Below are 21,542 nucleotides of genomic sequence, written 5' to 3'. Positions count from 1 at the left end.
TTTTAAATTCTCATATGATACATTATTCAGCTCTGCCTCCCCCTCTCCTTCTCTGCTCACGACTCTGACCACTTGAGTAACTCATTAACAGGTATCGTGCAACTGGTGTGGTCAAAAGGGATAAGCAACAGCAGCAGCAGTGGCAGCGGAGCGTCAAGTCGAGTTGAGTTAAGTTGACGCGAGTCGAGTTGAGTTGAGCTCTCATTGTTGCATATTCATTAAGAAATGCGCCACTTTAACGGCATGTGTGAAAATGAGAAGCCCAATAACATGCGTCTGTGTATGTGTGTGTGTGCGAGTGCTTGCATGTGTGTGCGAGTAGGAGGCGCTTCGAGTGGCAATTATACAATGCAAATATGTTGTTCAGTGGTGGGCGGCAGGTGGCGCCAACTGCTGTTGTACTTGTTGTTGCTACAATTACAATTACGAGAGGCAAGCACTGGCCGTAAATCTGACAGGTAATTGCAATTAAACGAGAACAATAAGACGAGCCGCTGCTGAAAAGAGCGTTGCAGATATCGAGACACTCGAGGCGGCGAGTCTTGTAATTAAGATATTGCGAGTGACAATGAAATCCAGCTAAGTGGGAATTCCGGACAAAGTGTCTATTTATAATGACTAACATTACATTGCTTTTGCTTTGCTCTTATGTATAATTAATGAGCATTTCGTCATACACATTTTATAATTTTAAATTTGGCGCGTTTCTGCTCATATAAAATTGCTCACCGCTATGTCATTGCCAATAGTCACAGAAACCAACCTTTATTTGTATATGTGTCAACTCTAGATATACAACAGCAGTGCCATTCTGAGCACATTACCTTTATACTAATGAAAATGTAATTTCAGGTATACATCAATTGATTATATCAAAAGCATTAGAAAAAGCCATTTATGTTATTTAATATATGTGTTTTGAAAATAGAAGCAGCTAAAATACATTTGTAAATATGAAATATATTCCAATTTCACATTTTTACAGGCATTGGCGCGAATTATTGAATTTAACAGAACAGCTGTTGCTTTATCTACAAAACTGCCTATTCCGATCAATTGTGGCGGCTAAGCGATAAATAAGGGACAGTGCCATTCTGCTGTTAACGTCTTTCCCCACTCACTGAACTGACAAGAAGCTCAGTGCTACGCGAAAATCAAAACGAAAAGTAGTAGATTTTTGTGTGTGCAAAACAAAACCTGCGGCCGATTAAAACAAAACCTGAAAATAAAACACAATCGCGCTAATCGTGGCAATGTAGTTCAAATTTGTTAAAATATGAGCAATAAGCGTGTCAAGTAGCAACGACAGTTGATTAAATAATGCCAAACAAAATGGTTAAAATATTCTTCAGGTAAATAGCTAAGCGAGAACGAGCAGCAGCAGAAGCAGCAGCAAGAACAAGAACAACATACAAAAACAAAAAGCAGCAACAACAAAGGAAGAGAGACACTGAGAGTGAGATAGCGAGTCAGCGGAGCTACTCAGTTGCTTTGCGCTGCGTTTTTATTTTTATGAATGACGTAAGCGCGCACCGCTTTGTGCCATACAACGGCGCTAAAAAACGACAAAAAAAAAACTTTCCTTAGTGTGTGCGGTTGTTGTTGTTATTGCTGCTGCTGCTGCGTGTTATTATTGTTATTGCTATTAAAAGTATTGTGGTTGGCTTTGCCAAAAAAGCAAAGAGGCAGCCCTCATAGACCGTATGTCGTATTTGCACATGTATGGGTGCGCGGTTGTGGGAGAGCTCCCCACACACATGCACACACACATAAACAAAAAGTAGCGTCGTTGGCTTTTTTCTTGGAAAACGTGCTCGGGCACCAAAGCAAATGAGCGAAAGAGAGCAGCACAGAGAGCGAGTGCTCCAATGACTACGATTTTGGTAGTGGCACTCTCTCTCTCTCTCTTATTTTTACAATAACAATAATTCTTTTTTTGGTCAATGACCTAAGCAACGCTCTTTGCTCCGTTAACTTAACTTGTTTCTCGCATTCTGCTTTTGGTTTTTTTTAGAGGAAATTGTTAACAATTTTGTATTATTGTTTATGCCAATTTCGCTTGCGACCCGTTAGTTTCGGCCAGAGCTCGGACCTTGATTGGTTTCGTTTTTTACCGCGTCTCTGGAATAGGTCAAAAACAAAAAAATATATCTGCTGTCAGCATTCAAGGCAAAGTCTGGGGAAGAAAATGATAAATTGAAAAATGTGTTAAATATTTAAACAAATCGAGCTATTGAACAGTCTAGAAAATTAATTTGCAATTAAAATTACCTTCAAAGTGTATCAGCGTCCTTAGCTCTTGGTGTAAACTTTGAGATCTGTTTAATAGAATTTATTATAGCTATTCGTGGCATTAATAAAAGTATGTAAAATATTCTTATAATACTTTGTGATACAAAAATTTATAAGAGATTTTAATGAATATATATAATTATAGTTAACTAAGAAGAACTAAAATTGAAAAAAAAAAACAATTTTTTTAAATATAAAAATCGCATTTTTTATAATTTTTTTTTTTTTTTTTTTTATTAATTTAAATGTCAGCAATTTTTTCGGTAAAGCTACTAAGGTGTTTTTTTTTTATAATAAAAACAGGAATCTACTCAAGACAATTTCTTACTAAAAATACAATTTAGACAACTTACTCAGTAATGTTTAATAGACTCGGAAATATTTTCTAAGAACTCAGCAGATCAGGATAAACTCTTGCAATTAATTTCCGAAAAAATTACTTTAATCTCTGACAAAAATTATGAATTATATTTGCTTCTGGTATGACATCAGGCAATGTCAATTACTAAGCGCAATACATCATATTTTCGCCATAAATGTAGCTATATCTATATCTATTAATATATCTATCTAAATTGCAATGCCAGACACGAGCTGAAAGTGCACTATGCCCCCAATAATTTATCATTGCCCACTTCGAGTCATCCGCAAAAGGCAAGCATTGTTGTTCTATTATTATTGGTATTATTAATAATATTATTTGACAATAATCAACTTTTGCACTTAAGTGATAAACGCGGAAATACGCAGACAAGCGACACAAAAATAGTAAATAAATTTTAGTCAAAAAGAAAAAAAAGGACGCCGAAATTCATTAATAAACATCAACAGAACAGCAAAAACAACTAAAATTTCTAGTTAATAAAGTATCTTCTGCTTAAATAGATTAAATAAATATTTTTATGTTATCGCATTAACAACAATTAAGTAGAAACAGCTGCAATCTCAGTCGCTATAACCAGAAAATAATGATTATAAACAAAAGTTAGAGATAAAATATCAAAATATTTGTTCAACATGTAATGTTATGAAATTTCAGCTGAAGACCTTGACAAATAAGAACAAGAGTCAAGTCTAAAGAGAATTTTTTGAGATTTTTGGTTATAGTTGTGTGCATTTACCACATCACATCACATCACAAGTCTAATATGTCCCTTAACGAAAGCGAAACGAGTATATTGCTCCGTCTGGCCGCTGTTGAATCTAAAGACTTGATTAAAATGTCATGTATGTATTAAAATGTCGTGTATATTTGAATAGGAATAAATTGTTTGTTATAACCGAAAATATTAATATTAATTTCCTAATTTGGCAACTTCAATTGAAGAGTATTAAATGCTCTGCTAGAAATGCTCAACGCAATGCTCAGTCTTTTGTTTAGAGTTGTTCTTTTGCTTAAAGTTGCCTGAGTGAAAGAGAGAGACCGAATATGAAGTATTGTGCGTGAGAGAGCGCTATTTGCGCTGTAATCCTCTCTGCAACTCCCTCTGCCTCACTCTCTCTTTCTCTCTCGCTCTCTCTCTCGTTCATCATGCTGGACGAGCGCCGCAACGTAAACAAGAAAAGAATTAATTGCATTCATGACAATAACAGTTATTGAGGAAAAAGGCTGCAAGGAAGAGGAAGGCGACTGCGGCAATTGAGCGTGAGTGAGTGAAATGCAATTAAAGCAAAACGGAAATAAAATCGTTTGTAAGCAAAAATGGCAAAGCGCTGGCCATAAAAGCCTGAAGGTCGTTTGTGTTTGCGCGCGATAAATTTGTATTTCATTTTTGGCTGGCTGGCGTCTCGTATGCGCCTCTTCTTCCTCTCTTTTAATATATATATTTTTTTTAAAGTAAATATCACACATACGCCTATGCAAATATGGCATAAAGTTTCTCGTTGTATTTATTTTGATTGTTTTCAGTGGTTTTTTATCTACGCCCTAGCTTTTAGAAACTTATCGCTATTCACACACACGCACACACTCAGACACATATGTCCACATCTATATGTCCATTTGCGGTTCGCCTGATTGAATTGTCATGAAATATGCGCATAAAGTAAGCGCCCAGCGCTTATCACAGTCAAACAACGCAATACAAAATACAAGTAAAACTACATATTTGAAATTTAAATATCTAGGCAACAGAATATGCTCAATGCCGAGATTAAGGCGTTAAACCTTCCGAACGCATACAAACGCACAATTTGTCAATCAAACGGCAATCAACTGCCAATCAAACTCATCAAACCTCGGTCCCACCCGCGGTACCCTTTCAGGCACCAGGGAGTGAGACAGAGTGAAAGAGTGAGAGAGAGGACGGGGGAAGCGCCAATATATTTGTCATTTACATTACTTTGGCGTGACCAATTTGCAAATGTTTTCAACTATTTAGGTCTAGTTTTGCTCTAATTCATACCCTACACTTTGGGTGCTACAATGCATTGTTAGAGCTTGCAAAAAGTTAAAAATTTAATTTTTGAATATTTATTAAATTCAAAACAAAATTAGCTAGTTGAATGCATACATTTTTTAATTTTAATTAATAGAATTAATAAATGTTATTAAAATAAATATGTATTTATAAATATTGTAAAAACAAAAAATATTAATATTTTAATTTTAATTTTGTGTGAATTGATGAAAATTTATAAGTTAAATGCTAAATAAAAAATTACAACAAATTAATTGATCAAAAAAAAAAAAAATAAACAAATAAATAAATCAAAAATGGAAATTCTTTTTAAATGATAAACATAGATTTAAGCATACCAAGCCTTGTTTCCCAACAGGATTATCTTTAGAACACATTTCTAAATATTTCTAATTATAATATACCTGCATGTTTAATTGCCTTACTTTTGCGACCTACTCAGCTCATGCCAATATAAAAGAAAACAAAACAGAAAACAAACGCCGCCAAGCGCTAATCAAACGCCTAATTTCTTGCAAATTAGCTGACACGATTACATGCTAAACTTTGATCGAGTTTTAATGTGTTGCGCAGTCAAGCGGAAATATAGATTCTGATATTCGATATTACCCTTCATTAGATGAATCATTCAATTTTCCTGTGAGCGATATTAAATATGAGTAAACGAATGTTTACCGTTATTTTTCAAATGCTAGTAGAAGCATTAATTTAAATTTATTAAAATAGAATCAAATTTAAAACTATTTATTACGAGATTGTTTGAATTTAGAATATATCTCATCAGCGTAGAATATTTTGTTTACAGTACCCATTATATAAATATTTTATCCACTTGCAAGCAAAAACTATAAGCATTACGTGCATATTATATATGTCTTTTTTTCTGTATATTATCCATTTCGAATATTTCGTTTGGAGAAAACATCTGTGTTATCCAGTCAATTAAAATTAATCTTATACACCCTCTACAAATATATTTGTATCCATTTCATTTTATTCGTACATTGAAACATAGTTTATCTACCACATTATTCGTTCAGAATGTTTTATTCAGGTAAACATGTATGTTATCCGCAGACAGCTATATGTATGCCAAATCTATAAGCACCACTTGTTATCCGGATTTAAACGAATTCACAATTTGTAAGCTTTTTCTTAAACGTATTCACCTTAAACACACAGTCTATTCATTTTTTGTTTTTTTTTTTCCTTAAATGTTTTCAATAGATCATTAATTAACAAGAAAAAAAAACAGCCCACAACAAAAATGGCATCATCGCAAAATGCTCATTTAAGGCGCGTACATGACAGCCGAAAAACATACATACATATAATATAAACTATATATGTGTTTATAGATATTGATATAGATAGATATATAGTTGCTTGGATGTGCGCAAATCTTTTTGAACTTTCGTATGGCACAAGTGCCAAGAGCAAGCCCTGACATACATAATAATATTTGAAGCAACGCCCTCTTTACTGCGCCAGTTTATTTCTTTAAACACAAAATAGATATATGTATGGCTATATGTTGTATGTATTCATTCACCTACACGCGCTCATAATCTCTTTTCGAGCGGCGTCAATAAATTATTGTTAGTATTTAAATTTGGCATCTGGACTGTCATATATAGTATCTCACAGATACATTTATTTATATATAGGTTAGCCTTTCTTTCACACACGCCCACAAACAGCTGCTGACTATCAGATGAACTCATATATTTTGGCTAGCTGCGCGGAAATACCTTAGCATACAGCTCATAAGCATATGAATTACCTGTTTTGGGGATCCTATTTAAGGAGCAGCTGTTACCGTGTTTTCTGCACTCATACATCCAATTTTTAGACCTTATCGCCGTAACTTATCTGGCTCCGATTGTTACTCACATTGGCCCCTACAAAATGCCTAATTTTTTTGTTTTTACTTTTTGTATGCACAATCTAAAATACCAATGAGTAATCCCAATAATTTGTAATTAGGAGCAGTTCAAGGAGTTAGTCATAGTATAGGAAGCGAAAGAGAAGGAAAAAAACTGTGATTCCACATTGATTATAATAACTTTCATTGTCGAGAGCTCAGACAGTTTGTTTTGGAAATCCGTATTAGAGAAAAAGAGAAAGTCACTCACAATGGGCTAAAATTAGAAGATTCCCTTTTTAAAAATATGAAAAGAATAAATTATTATGCTTAATATTATTAAAATGAAATATTATATAAATTTATGGAAAATATAAAATGATTTCGAAATAAGTCTTATATTAAGTCGATTTTATTTTATATTACATTTACATTTTTTTTTATTTTTTTATTTAACAGTTCTTGTTTTTTTTCTTTTTTGTATACAATCTCTAAGCATATTTTGCTGACAAATTGATAATTTTCGCCCACTGTACGCCGCTTCCAAATTGTGGAAATTGCGAGCAGCGCTGGCTTGTTGCTATGAAACCCATTTGATGAACGTCCGATCCATATGCCGAATAAGAAATAAAAACATAACTTTTCGTAAGTCGAATGCAGCCCACGCGCTCTGTAAGCTAAGAGCAGATAGTTCGAGATGGACAGCATTTGATTGAATGTTTGTTTTGAAAAACAACAGGAGCAAAACTTAGCGAGGAAAAGCGAACAGCAAATATAAAACACGTTGAGCAGTATAAAGAGTGTGGAGTAGGGCGCGCGCATAGGTGAAAGCCACAGTGAGCGAGTGACATAGAGAGGGCAACACACGTGCGTGCGCTCTCAGAGCAATAGTGGCTGAGCGGCAACTGCGCAGTGCGCAGCGACCGCTGGCCGAGCGTCGCGACGCTGAGCGTAGTACTTCTGCGCGCTCTGTTGTGCTGGGCGAATCATTCGGCAACGTTGGCTCGGCGCGTTCACAACGTTGTGCATTGTTCGTTGTGTGTGTGTGTGTGTGTGAGCAGAGTTTCAAAAGCTGCACGCTTTCGAGTGCTATTCGCGTGTTACGCTGTGTGTGAGGCAATTTCCGTTCGTTCAAAATATTTATATACAAACACACGCATACCTATGTCTGTATAAAATCATTTCTAAATTTATATAAGAAAACAAATATATAAAAGAAATTAATTTGCAGCGCGCAAAAAAATAACAAAAAAAAATTGAAAAGCAAAACCAAATATTTGTCAAGGTGCACACGCCCACACAGTTGCTAAAGAAAACAACAAATAAGTGACTTGAAAATATACACACACATATACGCATATTTTATACACAATATTTAACAAAAGCTTATCAACATTTTGTTTTGGTTTTATTCTTTCTAAAAAAAAAAAAAAAAAAAAAAAAACTCAGTTTATTTTCTATTTTGCGCAACACAAAAATTCTTTAGTTGAAAGCGAAAGGCAGCGCTGCAGCTCTGTGAAATGTTGTCGCCGGCGTCGCAACTCAACAATAAACAAAAAGCATAAAAACAATAAAAACGCAAAAGGTGAAATGTTTGGCACTAGGTCAACAAATCGAAGCGTTTAAATTATTTATTCAATGCGCAGCAAATTGTCCAAAATGCGTCTGCAACAACGCTTCAACAGCACCAGCAGCAGCACCAGCAGCAGCAGCAGCAACAACAACAACAACGCCAGCAGCACAATGGCAACACAAGCGATTGTCGGCAACAATCGAAGCAAGAATCCACGCGCCAAAATACCAAATCTCATCAACAACAATCGCAACAATCACAACAACAACAGCAATAATGTCTACAACAAGCTGCGCAGTAAAACTAACAACAACAACAGCAGTCAGCCCATGCAGCTGGATTCAGCTGAAGACTTGGTCGAGACCCTAGAGGAAACAACAACAGCTGTCGAGCTGCGCTCCACGTCTGCTGCTGCGGCGGCAAATGCTGCAAATGTTGATCAACTGCGCGCCTATACAACGCTGCGCAGCAACTCAACGTCGGCCATCATAGCGGAGGCTGCCTGTCTGCCCAATCTGTTGGGCAACAACTCGAGCATGCTGTTCGCCCGCCCCCGCACCCTGAACGTGCACAATATCTGCCAGACGCCAGCGCAAATAACGCAATTGTTTTTTGGGTATGTTTATTTCAATTTTCAGTTTTCTTTATTTATTTGTTTCTATTTTTTACTAACTTGCTTGGTGCTTGGTGCAAAATGAAAATTGAACTGTATTATATTAATTTAAGCTGTGGCTAACATTTAAATTAAGCAAATATACTATATACTTATATGAACTAATATGAAAACAGACTTTTTACTAATATTTTTATTATACAATACATAAATAAAAAAAAAAAAATAAAAAAATAAAAAAAAATAAAAAAATAAAACTTAAATATATGACTCAAATATTTTTTAAAGGAGATATATAGACGTGATATATAAGGAAAATATTTTTAAAGCAATATATAACTTTATCAAATTAAAATTAATCTCAAAGAAAATTAATTTATTAACTTATTTAACCCTTATTTACATTGAATATTCCACAAAGCATTTATTTCACCATCCTATATAAAATAGTCGATGTATTTACAACCTCTTTTTTGGATTCATAACCTGTAATCTTATCTAGCCCTTATCTTTAGTATTTTCCCAGACGATTATCCAAGAGCTTTTGCCTTGCCAAATTCATTGCTATATTACGTCTGACACACCCACAATTGAACTTTGAGCATTCTCTTGCTTTTATCTCAGCCAATATTTATCTATTAAGCATAAATTTACGATTTGAATAGTTCCTTTTGAAGCGCTTCAATGTCTTCTTAGTACATGGGTCAAACTCTCTTCAATTGTTCAAGGTCTCAATAGGCAATCGCATCGATATAAATATTTATAAAATGTTACCATAATTTATGGGCTTTCAAATTTTATTTGTATGCCGTCATATGCTATGAATGAACTATATATAAATAACAAAGGCGGATAATGACGGATAAATCTATCTATATCTTTTGTTGATGCATTTTTGCCATAATATGAATTACAATAATAGCAACCGAAGCTTTACACAATACAAAGATATTTGTTGATTGTAGCGTAATTGGCTAATAATGAGCTTGAATTAAGTAGGAATGAAATAACAAAAGAATGCTCGACTGGGTACTACCCTAAGGGTAAAAATGTGTTAATTGGATAACTGCAAGTAATACAGAATTTCTACCAATACATGTTTTTTTTTTTAATAGTGTTAACTTTGTGTATTTGAATTTTCCCACTCATAACTTCATTTTATCCGCATTGGGACAAGAGAGACAGATAGCTTACAGCCGTAGATTCACTGAAATCTCTTATTTCACAAAACATTTCAAAAAAATTTTGTTTATCCGTAGCAGCTCTATAAAATCTATACATTGTTCTGTTGACAAATTTGCTTTTATCCGCTGAACAAGGGATATATTTTAATGCATTTAAGATATATGCGAAAATATATATTTAACCATATATGTATGTTATTTAAATATGTATATCTTAGTCATTTTTATCTATATCTACAATCACTTTTATCCAATTTGCCGCCAAAGAGCAGCGGATAATATATTTAGCTTATCCGCTCAGTCATGTTTGGGGCACTAACTGCTTGATATTCTTGACATAAACCGTGATTAATCACATGGGCGGCCGAGACAACACATGAATTATGGCCACGCCTCTAATCTAATTGCGCTGCCGCCTTCCTGGGCGAATGCCCCCCAAAATAAGGCAAAAAAATATATATAAAAAAATAACATAAATAAAAATAACAAAAATTATTTCAAAACCAATACATCTTCCTCTCTTGTCTTGTTTTAGCGCTTTTTGTTTGTTGCACAAAAATACGGTGAGCGCGATTTTGTCATCGTTATTTTAAAATGCTTTATATATTTTGTTTATATATATACTATATATTATATATGTGTATATATTTGATTTTTGCGAACTCTCGCAACGCCGTGCACAACACTAAATATATTCAATTAAATGACAAGGCGATCTTTTCGCTGCTTTTATCTCGTTTCACACAGAGCAAAGACATTTCTTTTGTGCTTTTACATTTATTTTTATTTAAATTTTATATTCAATTTGTCGCCAATATGAAAATTCAATGAACTTGATCTCTTGCCAGCGCGCGTGAGTTGCATGCATATATATATGCATATATATTTATTTTTATTTTTATTTTTATTTTTATTTATTATATTATATTTTTGTTATTTCCAAAATAAATTGTTTTTAAATGAACAACAATAACAATGTATTTAAATGTCAAATGCTGTAAACACCAAACTGTGCAATATATCTATACACATTTCTTGTCACAATTTGCATATGATAAAGTCATAAGTCAGCCGACAAATTGTCGTTTTCATAACATATTTATTGTGCCCGCGGAACTGACAATTGTTTGTAGCGATGCAAGCGAGTTATTCACTGTAGCCCGACTATTAGATACCCAACCCAATAATATGCCACAGCTATTATTGCTTTAGCTAGCAGAGCTAAAATATCTTGCGTGTTCAGTAAAAATTATCGGCAAATTATTAACTGTGTATTTATTGTTTGTATAACAAGTTACGTATACGCATGCGTATACTTAATATCGTGCATTAATATTTCGCCCAACATATATATATTTTTTTTAAATATATAAAATTTATTTAGAAATAAATAAAATATTTAAAAAAAAAAAAAAAAAAATATATATATATATATATATATATATATATATATATATATATATATATATATATATATATATATATAAAATATGTTTAAATTTTACTTTAAATATACTCTTAACAACAATTGATTGCATGCTCGAAATTAAAGAATATATTAATCTATGCCTTAAAAGTAAATGTAGTTTCAATTAGTCACCCTATGCTTTTTCATAAATTTAATATAAATAAATCTCTTGGTACGGGTATTTCATACGTTGAGCATTGCAAAAATTCGGTTAATTAAATGATTTTTACGACTTTGGACCACTAGAGCGGGCCTTTGTCTTTGCTTTATGCATTGGCAAATTGAATTTGAGCGTCTGACTTGGTTTCGTTTTATTGTTGCTATAATTCGTGATTCGTTTGACCTTCTTGCAGACTGTGGCACACGTGTTATTCATTTGCAAATAGATTTTCTAGGTGAATGCATTTACATTTGTTGTGAATTGTTTGGATTCACACACACACACACAAACACACACACACCCAGACTTACTTCAAGCCAAATGTTTGGTGAAATTAACGCTTTTTGTGTGCTTTGGCAACTGGAACGTGAAAACGGCCGCAGCTAATTCAAGCACATAAATCACAGAGCTGCGGCTATTAAAAGTTATGGACAGAGCACACACACACACACAAAGGCTGTTAAATTGAAAGAGTTGTGTTTCGTTTCATTATTAATTACATATTGTTATTGTTGTTGTTGTCGTATTTGAATGTCGCTTTAATTCAATTGCTGCAAGCCAGAACGTTGATCACCAACTGACTGCGGTCATTGTCGCTTTTTTGATGTTTCAATTTCATTCATTTTATTACTGCATCAATAAATCACGCATTGACCGCGCTCAAAGGCCGCACTTACATATATCTTTAAATATATGTACATATTATATATGTATATATATTTTTATGACTTTATCAGAAGCACTTCAATTTAGCGAATAAGAAAAAAGAGAAAAAATTGCCGCATTCTTTTGTCAATTGTTTTATGCCATCTACTATTCCTTTTTCTTTATGCAATCCAATTCAGTTTTGTTGTTGTTTTTGTTCTGTTTTTTATTCCGCATCGTTTATACGAACTGCATTTATCGCTTTGGGTTTATAAGTACTTGTGTTTGATGACTTTTTGCGTCGTGATATTATGCTTTATTTTTAACTTGATTATGACATAGAGTCCAAACATATTCATATGGTCATTCGTATAAATATATATATATATATATTATAAGTACGACTGCATGGGAAGATAATAAATAATTTTCATATAATAACAAAGTCTTTACTAGTTGCCACTCGAGCCATTATGTTAATTATCTAGCAGCTAGGAAAAGTAATTTATTTCTATAGTTTTAAAAGGCGTGATCGTTGTTGAAATTCATTTAATTAACTCTAGAGAATTTCACATCAACTACTATATACCTATCCCACTTTTAATTGTAGCTTCAACATTAAAAATTCACACCAAAAGCTTAGTCACATAATTATCCATAATTATCTATAATATAAAAAATTCATTTTATTGTAGATTGTGTCAAAAATTTAAAGCTGTGCAAATTGTCTTAAACACATCTTGAGTATTTAGATAAATGTGGCTAATTTATCCTATATGCTTATTCATGCAGTTGGTATTATCACATTGTTGAGCACACAAATTGACACCTAAAACTGGTTCGAATCGAGATTATATATAATTAATTTTAAATTAAAATATATGTCGATTCGAATAATGTTAAAAGGCGATTTTTGAGGAATATATATTATCGGATAAAAACGGATAATATATCCGGTTGTTGTATGCAATACATACAATTGGTTTTTTGTTATTTAAAAATTGTAAAGCTTATATATTTCCCAGTTATTCAACGGATAAAATTATATTCATTAATCATTGGGCATTTGCCCAAGTTAATTGATATTAGCTTTAGCTCTGCTTTGTCATCTTTAAATATATATGATAAATGTATGTATTCATATATTTTATTCATGTATTTTCCATGATTGTTTTTTTGTTAAAATCGATTAGCCAAAAGGTTTCGCCTGCCACTCAATTTTCACACAATTGCGCCCGGTCATTGCGGAATCGCGGCACGTTTGCTAATAAATAATAATTAATGTTGTGGAAAAATGCATTTTATAAACAAATGTGTGCATTCACTTATTATTCATTCAGATTTTCCACAAACGCCTCCATTACGAAACGTGTAGTAAACAATTTCGCAGCAGACGGAATAAATAAATAACAAAAAATTTCACAAATTTCCAAATAGAATGAAGAAAACTGAATTTATCAAGCGAATTCAAGAAGATATTCTCCAATATGCCTTAGCAATTGAGTAAATTGTTTATTAATAACAAATTGCAATAGCGAAAAGAATTTGTACAAACACAGCTGCAGTTAGCTAAAAATAATGCCAACTACTTATGAAGGTCTTTCCTACACACTTATTACGTATACGTAATATAGCTAAAGGCCAAGTTGACTGACGCCTTAAGCCAAAGTGCTTAGCAAATATATATTTATATTTGTATGATAGCAAATCGATAATGTTAACAATGTCGGTGTCTTATATAGCCAATAGATGAGCGTTATACGCTATTTTGATGCCTACACTATGGTGTCACCTATTCCACACACAACTAGATCCAGGCAAACAATGGGTATTATGAAGTCAAGGTGAGCCGTTTATCAATTATAAACAAAGACAATTAAGTGACTAGATCGGCAAGTCAAATAAAGTAACAAAGTTTTATATATCTATAAGACGCATAATTGCTATTGTTGACTATTTGTTTAATTTAATGAAGTCAATTTAGTATGGCAAAAGTAAGTGCCATAAAAAATAAAAACAATTTTAAGATATTGAATTGTTTTTAGTGTCCACATGATGAATGGAACGGCAATTTATTTAAATTATTTGCTTTTGATATAATTTATTTTATTTATTATTAATATTTATTTTTTTATATTAACTTTGATTTTCTTTATACATTTTAACTGACGATTTTTATTTATAAAAAGTAAAAATTAATAAATATTCAAAACAATATTTATATGCTTGCAATATCTGCCTGAGCTAAACATTTTTATTTTATTATTTTTTTTAATGTATAAATATTTTTAAATCATATATAAATTATTAAATATAGACGGATTTCATTTGATTAATTTTCGTATATATTTTCATTCAACCATCAACCCAAAATTACATTTTATAGCAGCAATTCACAAAGTAATTTAAATAATTGCTGAATTTCGCAGCTTTATCCTGCTGTTTTTCCATTTTTTATGATATTCAATGTTTAGACTTCGTGCCACTTTAATACATCATATACTTATGTGTGTGTTTGTAATTTTGTGCATTTTTATAGTCTTCAAAAATGGTTGTATTCTCTATTTTTAGCAGACACTCACACACATTCCATAGCCACAGCCATGGCCATAGATCAGTTTTGTTTATGCTCTAGCATTGCACTTGATTTTCATGGTCTGCGCGAAGAGTTGCTCAGTGCCATCGTTTGTATACACAGAAAAGTAAAATAAAGAAGAAACGAAAAAGAGCATAGGCAAAATTATTGTTTAACAAATTTTTTGTATGACTTTGCTTTAAAATTAAAAGCATTTCTAAAAATAAGATTCGACAAGTCGAAAGAAAGAAAGTGTGAAAATTGAGGGCCGAGGCTACTTCATAATTTGCAAAGCAAATAATCGGCACAAATTAGCAAACACAATCGTAAATATTTTGCTCAAAAAAAAAAAAAAAAAAGCAAAAAAAAAAAAAAAATATATATATATATATATATATATATATATATATATATATATATATATATGAATAATATAATATTAAACAAAAATGCGTTTAAATCATGTCAGCGCCACGAAAATTGAAACAAGCTACAAATTCAAACAAAACATAAAAGTTTATCGAATTTATTTCGTATGGAGGCGTTTTCGGCTGGCTGTCAGTTTTAGCTAAGCTTCTGCGATTATTCTGCATTTTATGATTGACGTGTACAGACATGTCAATAGATAAATTTTAATAAGATATTCTTCTTAGAGCATTTTTTTTTTCTCTCTTTTGTCCCAAATAAATATCAAATATTGCTTAAAGACAGTAGCTGAATGCTCTTAAGGCGTAAACATATGGCAATTGAATGTGTAGTAATATAATTGGGAGATTTAGCATTTTTTTATGCCGGATAAGATCGGATAATTTATAAGAAGTTATCCGGCATGGCAAATATGCAAAATCAAGCTTCTAAACTAATACTACTACTACTTCTAGTAACTACTACTCAGCTAGGATTTCATCCTTACAATGTATGTGGATAACTTCTTTAAACTTCTACATTATTCATTCACTTATATATATTTCGCTTGTGTCGAATAATATTGGAAAAGTTGTCCGATCTTATATGAGAAGTGTTGTAAGTACAGCTCATCGGAATTTTTGATTCTAGGTATTTGGAATACCAGGAATATCTCTGTATAACTTATTCCCTTAATTCGGGCATTCTGTTTAATATTTTGTGGGCATACTTGTCATAAAGAACAATGAACAATGATGGCCCTTGACCTGCCTGTCTATAATATTCTTCCCAGCCGATTATTCATCGAGCCAAGCATTAAATTCTGAGTAATCTATGTAAAATGCGTGACTGTACCATTTTGTGTACAGATATGATCTCATTCTATGATCATGATAATGATCATGGCTTGGTTTGTTGCATTCAATAAATGAAAGAGTGCCGCTCTTGCCATAACTGTTCAAGCTTTCGACTCTGCCCTTATTAGTCATTATAGCTTTAAAGCTCTAATACCGAATAGACTTTGAATATAGTCACTCACACACACCCACCTGGCAACACCTGCCGTATTCACTTCCATCTCAATACAAATGTTAATTTAATTGAAATGCTGCTGCTGCGATTGCAAATGACCTCAGTGCTCACAGCTGAGATCGATCCATATGCAACACACGCAACTGACTCACTTTGAATGTTTCACCTGAGAGACGAAGAAGAAAACAAATCAATTAATCTAATGGGAATTGCAATTGACAGGCGAACAGATGCTCTGTAATAAATTTTAGATTTGTTTTTTAAATTATATTTAAGGCATGTTTTAAGTCAGGTATTTTTGTAGAAACCTTAAGTTTTTTTTATATACTTAATCAATTTTATATCTTCACCAAAAATTCACCTCCATCTTAACTTAAACATCTAATGCTACTCAAATAAAATAAATTACAGGGTATAACATAACATAAAAACTCTTGCATAGTTAACTTGTTCACTAACTTTGCGCAAATTACCTTTCTTTTGTTTTTGGTTTCATATTATTAGCAATAATCGATGTGCCCACACACATTCACACACACACGCACACAAACATACTCATTCAAAATTGAAGCGTGGTATTTTAATTGTTTTGCTGTGGCACATGTAACCCATTTATTTTTGAAATGTTGACCTCATAACTAGCCAACGAACTGTTGAGCCTATATAGCGTGCTTTAAAATCGAAATTGACGTACTCCGTTAACTAGATGTATGTGTGTGTGTGTGTGTGTGTGTGTGTGTGTGTGTGTATGTTTTGTGTATATATGGGGGAGTAGCTAAATGACGACGACAGCGTCCAAATGTAGCGATGACAACTTCATTTCATAGCATGTGACAGACAATCTCTGTGGGCTTTTTGACGGGGTGCCTTTGTTCTAAACCGACGGCCGTTGGCTCGACTGGGTCGATTATCGATACTTTCAATCAGAAGCCGATAATTCATGACATCATCAAATGACAACAGGCCGTAACATTGCTCCAAACAGAGGGAGAGAGAACGAGAAAACTACTCTCCCACACTCCCCTCTCTCTCACTCTCTCTGGAGGGCAATGCTTGAGTGGTTCGCTTAATTAGTAATTTAACACAATATTAAACGAAGCGCTGCCTTGTAATGTCTATAAATACTCTCATATATATATGTATATGTATATGTATCTATGTCTAATCCAAACATACGCCATCGCTGTTTCAGTGTAAACAATTTTTGCCATGACATCAAAATTCGTGCGCCATTAAAAAAAAAAAAAGAGGGAAACATATTCACCACAAACTTACTTTAATCGGCATTTCATTGAGCACATTTTGCACAGTGTTGTTGTTGTTTCTGTTTTTAAATAGGGGTTTACGACTTCCCGATAATGCAATGCAAGCGCATTCGATATTCAGTTGGCCGTGCGATCGCTTCTATTGCGCGGTAACGCTCTCGATCTAACAATTTTTCGTTTTCTATTTGAGTATTTACGGTTTCGCGCGTTTTTATTCCACTCAGAATAAATAAAAAATGATATTGCTTTTGTGGCTTCAAAATAGTGATATGGTGTATATTTTATGATTTTATATGCATAGAAAGAATAGTAAAGAATATATCAATATTCAAAGTTTGTGGTTGAATTATTATATCAGAAAACCCCTGACGGCATCCTAATGAAAAATAAAAATTAATAATTAAAATAATTTTCATCCCAAGAGTAAAGCGTCATTGGTTACTTGGTAAGCAACTGGTTGTCTACATATATATTTTATTCACTTTGAAAACGTTTTTTATATGGTAATACATATATATTTTTTGGTCATTTAATCAAATTCTTTTCTCTTTCATTTTTATGATATATTGTCATACTCAGGTCACATACATTAATAGGTCTTCAGTTTCCACTCACCGCGTAATGTGATACAGACTTATAGAAAGCATAAAAGATATTTTCCAACAATCCACGATCTTAAAGCTTTTGTCTATTGGATTTTCGAAATTATTAATTATAGCTATAAAAATTGTGTAGCTTCATTTACATATTTCTTGCATTTAGTAATTTTAAAATATATAAATATTTATTTTATTTATTCCAATTTCGGGGATCGCAAATAATTTTATTAAAATAAATCGTTTGATATTTTTAAAATAAAATTTTGTGTACAAACTAATTGTTTAATAATTTCTAAACAGCAAATTTAATCAATATAAATCGGTCTATAATTTGTTATAAAGACTTTTTGAATCGTTAAATAAAAAAAAAAATTTTATATAAAGATACATAAATTATTTCATATCATTGAAATTATTTAAAATTTATTTAATACAAACAGCACAATATTGCAAATATTTTTCCATATTAAATTTTGAATAAAAATTATTTGGTCTTGAAATAGAATTTATTTGAATGAAAGCCAATGCTGGTTCCGCATAAAAAAATATTTAAACTAATAATTCTTAGTTTTAAAAAAATTAAGAAATTAGTTTCTTTTCTTATTTCATTGCCCGATTTTTCGCAATTATTTTGTAAGGCTAAAAATCCTCAAAAGCATAATTACGCCATTTATTTTATGTGGAACAACTATTTCCTTAAAGTGAAAATGTTTGCTTATCATGAATCAATGGCAAATCGTATTTAAATTCGATTGAATCAATTGTTGATTACTTAAGGGAGCAACGCTGGCGTTTGCCCTTTCCGCCAAAAAATCCAAACAAACCCAATCCCTGGAAGGGAACTGAAGTGCTTGACCAGCTGTGTATAGACAAAATAATCCAATCAAATTATATATGTACAGTATATTTATATAAACCATCAATGACTGCGCCAAGGTCGACCCAAAAAAACAAGAAGAAGAAGAAGGTTTTGCCGGTACGAGCAGCTGACATAAAAAGCTATATTGCTTAGATTAGATTGCGGCTACAATCAATTGTAGTTGTGATTGACAAATAGCTAAGAAACAGAGAAAGAGAAGAAGAAACGCTTGAACCATCAAAGAAAGAGAAAGAGAGTCAAAAACAAAACAAATTACGAGTTATAAGTGATATCATACGCAGCGCTACAATTTTTGGCACACAAAAAATAAATACATAAATGGGCAAGAAATATATACATATAAAACAAATTATACATATTTGTATATGAAGAGCAGGCCAGTATGTATGTAACTTAAAAATAAATGTTGATGTCACTTTCAAATTAAAGCCGAAACAAAGGTTAGAGGACAACGACCAATGCCGCGCAATGGTCTAAACATAGCGCCGAAGCCCAAACTAAACAATGATCATTAGTATTGTCATCATTATGTTGTTGCTAAAATCTGATAGTCATCTCTATGTCAATAACCACAAAAGCCATTCTGTCTCAAAAAGAAAAAAAAAAAGCCGAAATGAGGGAAAGCAATACCCCCCAAGTTGGTTGGTTGGTTTGGTTGGAATCATGTTTGCGATTGTCTATAAATAGATATCTAGCCAGACATTCGTACTAAGTGATTCGTGGCTAAGGGGCAGGATGGGCATGGGAACGGGCATGGGCATGGGGGCGACTCAAGTTCGCGTTAAAGCAGCGTTATAAATAAACAAGCAATTAAGAAGATATGCCTTCTACTTGGGGTAGGCTTTCGTTTGTTAACTTATTAAAAGTTGGCTCGATTTGGTGATTGGAGCTTATCAAAAATGTTTAGATATTTATTATATATTTGTTATTTGACATGCCCTAACATTTTAACAGATAAAATATATGAAATGAACAAAATATTAATAATAATAGTACAATTTCTTGCTGGTGATGAATTCTTTATAACATTGTTAAATATGATGGCTGGATGAGATCAGCGATTTTTTCTAATATATAAATTTTTTTATACCCTGAACCCATTTTCAATGGGAAATCAGGGTATAATGGTTTTGTTGAAATGTATGTAACAGGCAGAAGGAGGCGTGGCAGACCCCACAAAGTATATATATTCTTGATCAGGGCGACGAGCTGAGTTGATTTGGCCCTGTCCGTCTGTCTGTCCGTCTGTCCGTCCGTCCGTCTGTCCGTCTGTCCGTATGTATGAACGCGTCGATTTCAGAAGTTATAAGAGCTAGAGACTTCAAATTTTTTTTTAAATGTTCGTTATTACAGCGCGCATATCAAGTTTATCATTAAAAATCGATAACTCATCCCGATCTTTTTTATCGATAAAAAACCTTATCGAAAACCAGTTATAAAATTATATCTTCTACACCTTTATTGCTAGAGTCTCCAAATTTTTAATGTATGCCTATATGCAATTTATACAATTTCGATTTTTGTTAAAATTTACCCCCCACCCTTAAATTCACCCCCTCACCCTCACTTTTGTAAAAAGCGTATTTCAAATACTAGAGACTTGTGCTTTGGCAATTACATGCATATCCATGTCATAATCATAATCTGAAAGTTTCATGAAGATCGTACGTCCACAAAAAAGTTATTAAGCAATTAAGTTCTCATAGTAAGCGCTCACTGCCGCCCATGCGTGTTTATGCTTGTGTGTGTATATGTATGTAATTGTTTGTGTATGTGTGTGTGTGTGTATGTGTGTGTGTGTATGTGTGTATGTATGTGTGTTTATGTATGCCTGTATGTGTGTGTGTGCGTGTTTCTTGTGTAAGCTGAAAGACGCGAAAAATTATTGAAATAGCTATTACTCCAAGGGTTCAGGGGATCTCGTAGTCGAGTAGTCTCGACTAGAGCTAGAGATCGTACGTCCACAAAAATGTTATTAAGCAATTAAGTTCTCATAGTAAGCGCTCACTGCCGCCCATGCGTGTTTATGCTTGTGTGTGTATATGTATGTAATTGTTTGTGTATGTGTGTGTGTGTGTATGTGTGTGTGTGTGTGTGTGTGTGTGTATGTGTGTATGTATGTGTGTTTATGTATGCCTGTATGTGTGTGTGTGCGTGTGTGTGTGTGTGTGTGCGTGTTTCTTGTGTAAGCTGAAAGACGCGAAAAATTATTGAAATAGCTATTACTCCAAGGGTTCAGGGGATCTCGTAGTCGAGTAGTCTCGACTAGAGCTTTCTTACTTGTTTTATAATATTCTAAGCTAACTCGACGAGGTTTTTTGATTACAGGTTATATGATTCAGAAACAGAAAATATTTTATTTAATAAATTAAACAATTTAAAAATATCCTTATCAAAAATGACAGATATATTTTATCTACTTCAAAGCGAATTATTCTTGACAAAATTTTAAATATATAATATTAAATATATTAATACTAAAAGATATTTTCTACATATATGAAAAGAAAAGATGGAAAAGTTTATTGCAATTATGTTTGAGTTTGCTTCTTGGATATATTTCAAAT

General features: G+C 32.7%; 1 protein-coding gene across 4 annotated transcripts in view; it reads left to right on the top strand.

Annotated features, from left to right (window-relative positions):
* Positions 1–1,145: 1,145 nt before the first annotated feature.
* LOC6576508 overlaps positions 1,146–21,542 on the top strand; it is a 35,061-nt gene continuing 14,664 nt past the window's right edge. The window contains exons 1-2 of one of the 4 annotated variants that reach the window (XM_032729336.2): positions 1,146–1,352; positions 8,063–8,765. In XM_032729336.2, the coding sequence (XP_032585227.1) occupies positions 8,215–8,765 (551 nt within the window). In that variant the 5' untranslated portion in view covers positions 1,146–1,352; positions 8,063–8,214. Of the gene's footprint in view, positions 1,353–7,989; positions 8,766–21,542 lie in introns of those variants that run through there. The other 3 variants (XM_015165199.3, XM_044009003.1, XM_002002461.4) reach the window with 3 other exon arrangements.

Source organism: Drosophila mojavensis, unplaced genomic scaffold (assembly GCF_018153725.1).
Source record: "Drosophila mojavensis isolate 15081-1352.22 unplaced genomic scaffold, ASM1815372v1 contig_36, whole genome shotgun sequence".
Lineage (NCBI taxonomy): Eukaryota > Metazoa > Arthropoda > Insecta > Diptera > Drosophilidae > Drosophila > Drosophila mojavensis.
This window is presented reverse-complemented; position numbering and strand designations above follow the sequence as displayed.